General features: G+C 60.1%; 1 protein-coding gene across 2 annotated transcripts in view; it reads right to left on the bottom strand.

Moving 5' to 3' along the window:
- Positions 1–1390: 1390 nt before the first annotated feature.
- Positions 1391–11702, bottom strand: part of WFS1 (wolframin ER transmembrane glycoprotein) — a 28379-nt gene continuing 18067 nt past the window's right edge. For both annotated transcript variants that reach the window (XM_059922504.1, XM_059922505.1), the window contains 4 exons: positions 11165–11335; positions 9649–9729; positions 8638–8783; positions 1391–4004 (listed from right to left, as the gene is read on the bottom strand). In XM_059922504.1, the coding sequence (XP_059778487.1) occupies positions 2196–4004; positions 8638–8783; positions 9649–9729; positions 11165–11335 (2207 nt within the window). In that variant the 3' untranslated portion in view covers positions 1391–2195. The remainder of the gene's footprint in view (positions 4005–8637; positions 8784–9648; positions 9730–11164; positions 11336–11702) is intronic.

Raw genomic sequence — 11702 nt, 5'->3', positions numbered from 1 at the left:
GGCCATCACGGCACCTGCCCCCTGCCCAGTGAGGATGATATGAGGTCATTTGCATTCACTCAGAAAGCCAGGCAGCTTCCTCGCCCTCTGGACAATCAGTGGGGAGTCTGGGAGGCAAAGCTGAACTGTGAACTCATTTCATGGCCTCACAAACCTCCAGATCAGAGAGGGGAGTGGGGCTGACATTTAACCTCATCTCATTACCTGGGAAGAAACCCAGAGGCACAGAGGGATGCCACCCTCCTGAGCACTTCCCAACATGGGATTTCAGGCAGACCAGACCAGGCAGGAAGACAAAACAGGAAGCGTTAGCAATGCAGGGATGCAGCTGCTACCCACCAAGGTGAGAGGCGTCTTCAAAACGGAGGTGGGGGCTTCCCTGGTGGCGCAGTGGTTGCGAATCTGCCTGCCAATGCAGGGGACACGGGTTCGAGCCTTGGCCTGGGAAGATCCCACATGCCGCGGAGCAACTAGGCCCGTGAGCCACAATTACTGAGCCTGCGCGTCTGGAGCCTGTGCTCCACAACAAGAGAGGCTGCGATAGTGAGAGGCCCGCGCACCGCGATGAAGAGTGGCCCCCGCTTGCCACAGCTAGAGAAAGCCCTCGCACAGAAATGAAGACCCAACACAGCCAAAAATAAATAAATAAAGTAAACAATGCGTTAAAAAAAATTCTTTAATAAAAAAAAAAAAAAAAAAAAAAAAAAAAACGGAGGTGGCCACACCCTGAGTCAACTCCAAACCACAAAAGGATGTGTGAACAACTCCAGGTTTCCTGACCACAGCAAAGAACTGGACATGCAGCTCACTGGGTTGGGGGGCACTGCCCACCGGGGGGCAGGAGGGGACCAGGCTGTCCTCAACCTCAGGGAAGAAACCAAAGACCAGAGGGACCCAGACAGACATGTCCCCCTGCCCAAGGGACCCAGACAGGCATGCACCTGCGCCCAGGGTGCTAAGTTTGCTGAGGGACCCCAAGCTGCTCTAGCCCCCCCTAGATGGCTCAAGTTCTGATGATAATTCTATGGAATTATCATTGTTCATCACTGAATACAGGATACGGTTTCACAAGCGACACACTGCTGAACAACACAGCTACTGAACCACGAGTAACCATGTATGTGCCCTTTCAGTGGTGATTTCAGTTTCACAAATAATCATGACCATGAGCATTTCACACCTAGTAAGACCCGGGCGGACAGCTGGGTGATGGCGCAAACACTGCAGGGGCCCCCGGCCTAGCAGCGTCGGGGTCGCTCACTGAGAATCATTTCTGCTCTTTGTAACTCCAGCTGCACTTGTATGTAACTCAGTACAAGGGTAGACACCTGTTGATTCTCTTACACATACAAAAAAAAGGCTTCTTTTAAAGAAAGAAAAGGACAGTGGATTTCATCAAAGGTTTTTATTTCGGCTGCTTTAGGACCTTGACTTTCTGCTTTCTGGTTCTGAACATGGCCTAGCATTTCTCAGCACTGGGAGGGGACGCCCCGGGTTCCTTCTATTTCCTAGTCCCGGTGGATTCAGGCAAGACCCTCGCAAACTCACCCATTACCCACCAGACAGGAGAGCTGCGAGGCGGGCAGGCTGCAGGATGCAGAGCTCGGGGCTTCTGCCCGTGTGGTCTCCGATCTCAGAATCAGGCAGGGCCTTGGTCATATGACAGAGCGGCTCTGCAGGGCCCCAGGATCAGCAAACAGCTGTCAAGGCTTAGCAGTGACCAAATAAATAAGAAAAGCTATCGTTGAGTTTACAGAGCAGCACTATTGGTTCTTCAAATAACAAACCCAAACGGAAGTAAATGAGGGGCCGGGGCGTGCGTGGAGGTGGTAGGGCAGGGAGGGCAGCATCTGTAAAGTGTTTTTCGGGCACAGGAATCCTAGTCTAGCCTGGCACACCAGCTGCTCACGGAGAGGTCGGGACTGCGGGTCGAGGATGTGCATGCCATTTCCAACCACACTGGGCAGTCGAAGTGGACAGAGCTAAAGGAGTCAGCCCGTTCACAGAGGTGTGAGCAGACTACACGTGACAAATGGTCTCCAAAGCCCTGCGTTTGCGCATGCGTGTGGACACACACACACACACACACACACACACACACGCACAGTGGTTAGTGTTGCGCCGTTCAGCCGGGAGGCCGTGGGGGGAGGTCCTGGCAGCCACATGCACCGGCACTCCTGCAACAGGACGCGTCCTCAAGCCACCGACAGGAAGGGGAAGAAGAAGAAGTCGAAGGCGAACTTCACGGCGCCGTGCACGGTGCTGCGCCAGTCCCGCTCAACCTTCACGTGCCGCCTGGCTGGTGAGAGCTGCGCCATGCAGTTGAGGCAGCTGATGGCCTTGAGCTCGAAGACGGGCCACTTGCTGCCCAGGCGGCCCTCGAGGACGGTGCTGAACTCGATGACGCTGCCCTGGCGCAGGTGGAGCAGCACGTCCTTGAACTCGCTGCTGGCCCGCAGCACGATGTCCTTGGTGACGTCGTCCTCCTCGGGGCCGCGGGTGCCGTTGGCGCCACTGTAGGGCATGCCCACGGTGAGCTCGAACTTGTGCCGGTCGAACTTCTTGATGTGGCAGGGGTGCTTGGCCAGGAGCTTGAGGCGGCAGAGCTCCTCCTCGGCCGTGGAGACGTTGCCCGAGCTGCAGGACGGGTAGGCCTCACCGTAGAGGCAGCGCACCCAGTCGCCGATGAAGAGCGGGAGCATGTTGATGGCCGACTCGGCGCTGTTGTCGATCTCCGTGACGCGGACATACTTGAAGCGGCCGGTCCACGTGACCCTGTGGCCCTCCAGGTGGCTGCACAGGATCTGGGTGCGGGCCATGTTGGTCTCCTTCCAGGCCCTCGGCCCGCACAGGAAGCCGTACTGCTGCCAGGTCAGCGTGGAGTTGTAGACCTTCATGCCCTCCGAGCGGTACACGTAGAACCAGCAGAAGAGCACGATGGCCGTGATCCACACCAGGATAAGCTTGACGATGGAGCTCCGTGTCAGGGACTTGACCATCTCCACCACGGAGAAGTTGGCCTTGGTCCACCAGCGGACCAGCAGGGGGATGCTGCAGACCACCACGGTGACCGCAATCTTGGTGAGCTCCAGGGACAAGAACCAGTGGGCCAACCGCACCACAGCCATCAGCGCCAGGCCGGCCGCCAGGATGGGGAGAGCGAAGAGGAAGAGGAAGTAGCCGATGGATGCACGCACCAGCCCCAGGCCGGTGGACTCGAGCAGGATGACCACGGAGAGCTCGCACCACATGAAGCAGACCAGGTAGGGGACCAGGTAGCAGTAGGTGCCCTTGAAGTTCCTCAGCTGGGCCATGCGGAAGAAGAGGTACAGCAGGTATACATAGAGCAGGCAGGGGAAGCTGATGTTCAGGACGATGAAGTGGCCGACGGGCACTGTGAAGAAGGTCTGGCCCAGGAGCTTCAGGTAGCGCCAGTCGACGGGCACGGTGGGCAGAAGGGAGAGCAGGCCGGCCGCCACCTCGGTCACCAGGGCCCTCCTGGTGTAGGGCTCGGCCGAGGTGCTCAGGCTCATGTAGCTGGTGACCGTGAAGAAGACAGACACGACGGCCAGCTCCGAGCAGGGGATGCAGTCCTTGCTGGCGATGGGGAAGGAGAAGATGACGAAGAAGACAGACAGCAGGAAGTGGACGTAGGGCTCCAGGTGGTTCCAGCCGAAGTTCCCCTCGGCCTGCTCCACGTCCAGGTTGGGCTCGAATCGCAGGAGCAGGCTAGTGAGGGCACGGAAACTCTCCCAGGCCTTGCTATCCTGGAAAACCTTGAGGGTGCAGATGACCATGGAGATGAAGGACAGGTAGAAGACGACCAGGGGCACGAAGAAGGCGAAGAAGTCGATGGTGAGGTTGCTGACGATGAAGAAGAAGACCAGGGCGTTGATGTGGTGGGTAGGCACGAGGGTGGACAGCCAGTGCACGCCCGCCCGGGACGCCACATCAATCAGGTACTCTTTCAGCTCCATGATGACGTGCAGCGGGTATCTGACCACCTGGGAGGAGGGGTGGAGACAAAGGAGGGGCACTGGAACGCAGCCAGGGTGGGAGCCCCACTCTCTGCCGTGTCACTGCTCTCTGTCACTCACCCGCACTGCCCCCGGCTCCGGGCAAAGTGAACTCACCCGCCGTTTCAGCCACGGCCGGGCCCTTGGTCCGCACGGTCCTTCCACCTGTAACACCCTCTGCAGGTGGCGATGCTCCACGTGGTCTCACGAACCTTCCCTCGATCCCGCCCAATCCTGCAGGGCCCGGCCTCTCCCTCCCGCCCACCCCTGACTCCCAACCGTCCACCAGGGTCTCCAGACTTAGGAGGGCTGATCTTCCCTGCGAGACCTGGGGCGCCTGGCAGAGCCCACCTGGCCCCCTCTTCCCTCCCCACGGGCCTCACGCTTGCAAAGATGACAGAGCACCGGGCTGCCTGCGTCTCAGTCACCCCTGTGGAGGGGACTTCACCGAGCCTCGGCTGCTCACCCACCCACCAAGCGGGAGAGGAACCGCTGCTTTACCGGCCTACGCTGGGCTCTGACCGTCCCGGGAGCGGGAGCGGGGACTGCGGGAAGGAGAGTTCGGCAGCCATGTGAATGGAAACGGTTCAGCTGCGACGGGGCGGGTGTGCGTCTTCACTGTGACAGGAGGCCCGACGCCAGCCGCCTGCACCACCCACCCCTGCACACCCGACTGCTCAGAACAGACGCACAACCCTCACAGCCACGTTCAAGGGCAGCACTGCTCCCTGCCTTGGGTCCCACTCCCCCGACCTGTGCTCACTGCAAAGAGCCGCAGAAACCCTCGGCCTTTTCCGCAACAGAAGACGAATGAGGGGCTGTGAGGGAAGCGAGGGCGATTCTGCCACCCAGGGTGGCCCCTATACCGGCCTGGTTCTCTGTGCAGAATCCCGGAGGCTTCCAGCCCCACCCCGGCTCCAGGGAGACGGGAGGGAAGCCGAAGGGGGTGAAAACAGAAAGTAGCCGTGGGCAGTGCCAGTGCTCACTCGGGGTGGCAAGGAGAACCACACCAGGGACCGGGTCCTCGCAGAGGTCACCCACGCCTGGGGGCAGCAAAGCCCCGCTGCACCCGGGTGAGGTGGGCAGCACAGCCTCCACCCACACCCTGGGGACAGACTCGCTCTGCCCCACCCACCAGAGGGCCAGGAGGGGCAGGGATCCTGGGGGTGTACAACTGAGTGACAATACTGCGGTGTGGCCGTCATCTGCCCAAGAGCCGCGGCTGGCAGGCAACTCAGGATGACCAGGACCCCCGGGAGCCGCCAGGAGAGTGAGTTCTCCAGATGAGGGTGACCCGGGCTCACAGCGGAAACAGGAGCATGTGAGACTGTGTGTGTGTGCATGCACGTCTACAGACACACACGCGCATGTACACAGAGCTGCATTCCTCCTTACGTGTTTGTGACGGTCCACTTACTCTCTGTTTTAGAATGAGCAAGAAAATGAACAAACCAGTAAACCAACTAAGGGCTCCCCCAGCTCACTGGGGCCAGCTTCCCAGAAGCAGACACAGCACTCACCCCATCTGGAGGCGGCGCTAGGGGACATCAGACGCCATAAGGTTAGCCTTGGTGGGGATTTCTGACACTTGCCAGACAGCAAACCAGTGCCTCTGGCTCCGGCTTCCTCTGGGAGGGGCCCCTTCGGCCCAAAGCCAGACCCACCAGCTGAAATGCAACAGCGATGGAAAGAGCCCGCGTGTGCATCAGCTGCGGCCTCTCGGCTAATCCCTGTGGACAGGGCCTTTCTAACCAGACAGACGAGAGGCGCCCCAGGGCGGCTGTGCCCACGGCCGTTCTCTCTCTGCACAACCAGCACCGGACAGCTTTGGGGGAGCTAGCCTGGAGGTACCCAAGTAGCTGGGACCTTAAAACTAATCTGAAATCCTGTCCTAATGCTCAAAACAATTCACACTATTTTTTTTTTTTTTTGCCCATAAGGCCACAAAATCACATGGTTGAGAGGACCTTTAAAAGACACAAAGCTTCTAGAACCTGATGTCCAATGGTGCCAGCCTCTGCCTGCACAGTGAGGCACCTGGGCCACCATGCCAGGAGTTCTCTCCTTTTAAGGTCCCAATTCTGTCCCTTGTAGCTTCTACCCAAGCCCTACTTCTTGGGGCCCCACCAAATTGTGAGACTAGAAACCTTTTCTGTAGAGAAAGCCCAAACAAATTAAAATGAACTTTTGTTTGAGCAGGAGAGAAATTTTTAAAAATGAGTAGGGGGACTTCCCTGGTGGTCCAGTGGTTAGGACTCTGCGCTTCCGCTATCAGGGGCACAGGTTCGATCCCTGGTCGGGATCCTGTATGTTGCGCAGCACGGCCAAAAAAAAAAAAAAAAAAAAATGAGTAGGGAGTCAGTTCACGAAAGCACAGGAAAGGGCAACCTGGCCAGGGCTGTGGTCACCAGTCGCTCGGCTAATGTGAGAAACCGAGCAAACAGCCTTTTACAACCGGGGAAGCCAACCAAGGAACCCACCGCTCGCTCAGCAGGTCGACGCAAGTTCATCTCAACTAGACTCTGCTCGGACCTGGGTGAATGTTCATGTGCTGGATTCTCAATAATTTTATACAAAAACGTTATGATTTTAAAATATTCCTGAATTCATCTTTAAGAAGGTTTCATCTGTCACCAAAGGCTTGAGAAGAGGCAGCTCGGAGCCTGGAATGTCCCTGGAGGTCACGTCAGCTCGCAGAGAGGCATCTGGCACTTCCCACTGGGGTGCTGAGGACTCCGCAGGCATGCGTCCTTTCTCTGTCCTCCAGGGCGCTAATAAAGGCTGGAACAGCTTTTAGTTCCAGGAGACACCTGCTATGATTCATTCTCTCTTTTTCCAAAGGCTTTTAATGAGACAAACTGTAAAAGAATCAAAGTGCTCTGACAACTTCAAAAACTGAAGAAAAAAAAAAAGAGCCTTATTTCTTTTTGGAATACTTTAAATCTCTTTTTCCCAAAAAGGACTTTCAGATATCTTACAGCACTGAGCTTGTTACCAGTAAGGAGGATAACATAACTTGCTGTCCAAACCAGGATGCTTTTGAAAGCAGGCATTATTAGTAATTATGCCAGAACAATGCAAACTACAATGTCCAGGCCAGGACCACCTGGCCCATAGGTCTTCTCCCACTACCCTTTCACCTTTGACCCTCACTGGCATTTGGGGAGCACCTCCTCTTTGCGAAGAACCACAGCAAATGCTCCACCTTCCCTCGCTCATTTTAATAAGAAAACTAATGTCATTTGTGAACACACTTAGCCCAGGCCTGCTTCAATAAGAAGCAGGGGGGCTTCAATAAGAGCCATGACCTCCCTGGTTGGCTTCCTGGGCCATCCCGACCCCGCGTCTCAGAACCTTCACCCTGGACACCCTACCTGCCCTCAGGGACTCTCACTCAGCTCGCTGGTCCTGAGCGTGGCCTTCCCACCCACCTCTCTGGGCTGCAGCATCTCTGTGGAACTTGCTTCCAAGTCGGCCTCCCCACCCACCGAGGGCAGCTTTCTGAGCCTCCATATCCAGGCCCCAGCACGGAGCTTACACTGCGCTGCGTCTGGGATGGCGACACATCAGCACACTTCCTGTCACCAGCCCCGACGCCACTCGCACGCCCACAGTCCACTCTACCACGCTGACGGCAGCTCACACACGTTCCCAGGCAGCTGGGGATGCATAGAACCTGACGGATTCTCGCGTGACTAACGCCAGGACCTCTGTGACGCTTCGTCTGTTCAGAGGCCCTTGTGCTGGCCGGGGCCCTCCTGGCCAGTCGTGGTGATGGACCTGTCTGGGGCCAGATAGCCAGACTTCTGTAAATCCTGGTGTTCTCGGCAAAGTGAGATACAGACACAACTAATTCAAGCCCGTGAGCTGAACTGGGGGAAATCTGGTGAAGGGCAGTGTGGCCACACGGTACATCTGCACCCTTAGTCACAACCACGTGACCAGGAAAACAAAAGCTGTGACACCAGGGGCACACGAGCGGCCACTCCTGGCTGTCGGCACGCGTCTGGATAAGCCTCCCTCGCTCCCCGATGTCACTGCTGCTCGCTGGCCAATGGTGTAAGCGCACGCTCCCCCCTTCAGGTCGGCCCTCCGTCACCTCCCTGCCACTCCGCACCGCACCCGGCTTGCTCCCCGAGCCCCTGCAGATCCAGATAAACAGGCACCACTGCAGGGGCCTCCTGGCCGCCTGAACACAGCACTCTGCTTTAGGGAAAAGGCATCTTCGAGGAACTGACCTCCACTCTGTGCCATAAACAGATAATTTTTCAAAATGACAAAGTCTAAGTGAAAGGCGGCCTCCAGTGCACAGCACCCTGTTCCCCCGACGGCGTTTGGCAGGGAAAGATGAGAAGGTGCCTGTGCTTGTCCATCACCCACTGAACCTGCCCGCCCCGACAGTGCCCTTGGTTTCAGAGCCTGAGCGCACGTGAAAGGCCTCCCTTCACAAGGACGCGTCCTTACGCAGTTATGGGGACGTCCCTGCAGGACGGGCCTCCGCAGGGACAAGCTACACAGTCCCTGAGGCCCCCCACCTACAGCTTCCCGGGGAGCGCTGGGGGGCGCAGGGGGGCGCGGCCCGGGCCGAGAGCCCTCCACGGGCGCCTCCAGCCACGCTCACCTTCAGGCGCAGGGGCAGGTCCTCGGGGCTCTTGCCTGCCAGCTCGTCATCGTCGTCGTCCTGCAGGAACAGGTCGGCAGGGATGACGCCCTTGGCGTACTTCTTGGTGATCTCCACGAAGTCGTCCAGCGCTATGTAGCGCTTGGCTAAAGCACAGGAGAGAACACATGGGGTCTGCGAGACTGCAAGCACTGCCACCCCGCGTGGCCAGGCGAGCAGGGGCACGCTGGCTGGGCCAGGCAAACCCCTCCCTGGGCCCGGACGATGGGAGGAGAGAGGCAGACAGGCCTGCCGATGGCCTCCTCCTCGCCTTGGTGATGTGCTGTCCCTCCCCCGAAGCGGCCCCCTCCCTAGCTCTTCAAGCCTAGGGGCTGCCTGAGCCCAGCTCCAATGCTGACTCCTCGGCCACCTTCACCGCCAGTGCCCCTGTGACCCCTTCCCTCCCTCGGCCCTGGCTCCTCACAGCACTGACGCCCTGCGGCCCAGCCCCCTACTAACCCCTCCAGTCAATGCGCATCCTCTGAGGACCTACTGTGTGCCGGGCCTACTGTGTGCCAGGCAAACCTTCATTACCTCCGCCCGCCATGTTCTGCCCTCTATCCCCCACCTCCCCACAGCCCATGCTGGGTGCCCCCAGGCCTCTGCCTGTGGCGTCTGCTTGGCCTGGAGCACCCCCCCGGTGCCCTCCGAGGGCTAGCTGCCTCCTCACCCTCGCTGGCTCGGGCGTCCGGCGTGCTCACAGCCCCCGGCAGCTCTCTGTCCTGCAGGGACTGTCATGCTGCCCTCCCTGTCCCTCCAGAGTGCATGCTCCCAGTGGCAGGGTCCAGATCCCAGAGCCCACAACACTGACACCCAATCAACAGCCCCAAAGGGACTGAAAATCCATCACGCCTCCAAGACCCTGGAGGCCAGGCCTGGACTGGCAGGAGGGAGCAGACACGGCGCGCGGGGCGGTGGGAGAAACAGCACGGCGAGAGGCGTCGCAAGCGCAGGACCGGCGGCCGTACTCACATTCGCTGCTGACCAAGCGCTCTAGCACCCGCCTCTGCTTCTGCAGCGACTTGGGGACGGGGCCAGGCTGCACCCCTCCGTCTGCAGGGGACAGAGCGGACTGAGAATCGGGGCAGGCTGACCGCCCCATTCCCTGCAGCCCCCCGGAAACCTGCCAGTGTGTCCCGGGGACTGCAGGGCCTGGTGCCTCCACGCAGCCCTGGAGGGCAGTGCAAGGGCCACCCCTCAGGACCGCCACCTCTCAGCTTCCGCCCCCAAGAGTGACTCAGGCCCTACAGGGCACAGCCCATCCCCTGTACGGGCGCGGCCTTGGCACTGGACACACCACACCCTCCGGTCAGCCGAGCCTGTCCCCATACACCTGTGCTGCTAGCGTCGTCACTTGGCGTGATGCTCCCTGGAGGAGGAAGTGCCCGCCCCTACCGCCACACCCCCAACCTGGCAGGCATTCACCCAGCTCCCCCGCGCCGGGCTCCGAGGTGCACCTCTGCAGGGGCGGGGCGGGCAGGAGTGGGACCAGAGCGCAGACGGTGACAACGGGAGAGGAGGGGCACTGGGACTGAGAGAGGCCACGGGAGCCCCGAGCGGAAGTGGCCAGTGGGGGTGGGGCAGCACGTGCGGGTGGCGCTGAGGCCTCACGGGGTCTCGGGCTCCACACGGGGCAGCCGAGCCTGTCCAGTCAAGCACGCCTCTCGGGGGTGCTGCCACCCGGCCACCTCTGCTCGTCAGAGGGGCAGGTCAGACAGGAGTCCTGCCCTGAGCTCCCCGGAGAAGGGGCAGTGGTGCCCACCCAGCAGTCCTCTCTGATGGGTCGGCAGGTAGCTCTAGCCCCCAGCATCTACCCCTCGGGGCCGGAGAAGGCTGGGCGAAGCCCTGGGCAGAGAGTCATTTTCTGAACAGCGGGAGGCAGGGGCTCCCCGAGGTAACGAAGTCACAAGAGTCAGATGCCCCCGGCGCCACCAACCCAGGGAAATGGAGAGGCCACACCCAGTCAGGGACGCCCGTTCTCCTGCCCCATCTGTCCTTCCGGCTGCTGCCCGTGCCCTTTGCGGAAAGCCGAGTTAGGAGGAAGCAGGGAGGACTGCAGAGGCTGGCGATGAGGTCTGCCCTGGAGAGCCTCTTGGGGGTTCGGGGACCTAGGTCCCTGCCCGCACCTCTCACCCTCCCCACACTCCCTGTCCCTCAGGAAGAGCAGGACACCGTTGGAACGACAAGGCCTGTGGCTCTGCCTGTGGGCAGGAGGGGAGGAAACCCCAAGGCGCAGAGCAAATCACGGGAGCACCAGGGGAAGGGCCTGCTGCGCGCCCAGACCTAGGACTGAGCCAGAGCTCAGGGCACAGCTCAGGGCGGGGACCCCGGGAACAGGAGGATGCCCAGGAAGGACGCTCCCCGGCTCTACAGGACACCTGTGAGGTCCCCACAAGAAGGTGCCTGGAGCCCACGCTTCGGCTCCCATCGGGAAGCCCCCAGGACTCCAACACAAAGGCCCAGGAGGCCGCACGGCAAGGCCGCGTACCGTGCTCGTTGACCTGGCCCACGTTCTCCAGCAGCTCCGACACGGCCACCTGCTTCTTCTTCTTGGGGTTGAGCTTCCAGTACATGACGAGGGCCGCCTTGCGCACGGCCCGCTCCAGGTCGGTCTCGGAGGAAAGTTGCCTCACCTCCTGCTCGTTCTCGGAGGTGATGCCTGAGAGAGGGGAGGCATCAGAGCCCTCGCCTCACCTGCCCAGAAGCCGTCAGCGACGCCCCGGCCCTGGCCACCCCGCCTGAGGGGGTTGGGAAGGGATTCCTGCAAGCGGCTTTGCAGGCACCTTTGTCACCAGGGCTGAAACGAACATCTGACCAAAAGGGCGTCTGGCCAAAGTCCCGGCCGGTGGGCGGCTCGGCCTGGCCTTTCAGCAGACACTCACCCAGCGGCCACGGTGGCCTGGTGCTGGGCGAGGACGCCCCATCTCCCTGGCTTGCTCCCCTCCCCATGGCACCCTCACAAGGACCCTCTGGTGGGGTGCTGCTGTCCCCGCCTTACAGATGGAGAAACCAAGGCACACAGGGGC

Source organism: Balaenoptera ricei, chromosome 5 (assembly GCF_028023285.1).
Source record: "Balaenoptera ricei isolate mBalRic1 chromosome 5, mBalRic1.hap2, whole genome shotgun sequence".
NCBI lineage: Eukaryota > Metazoa > Chordata > Mammalia > Artiodactyla > Balaenopteridae > Balaenoptera > Balaenoptera ricei.
Note: the sequence above shows the minus strand (reverse complement) of the source record. Positions and strands in the feature narration are given on the sequence as shown.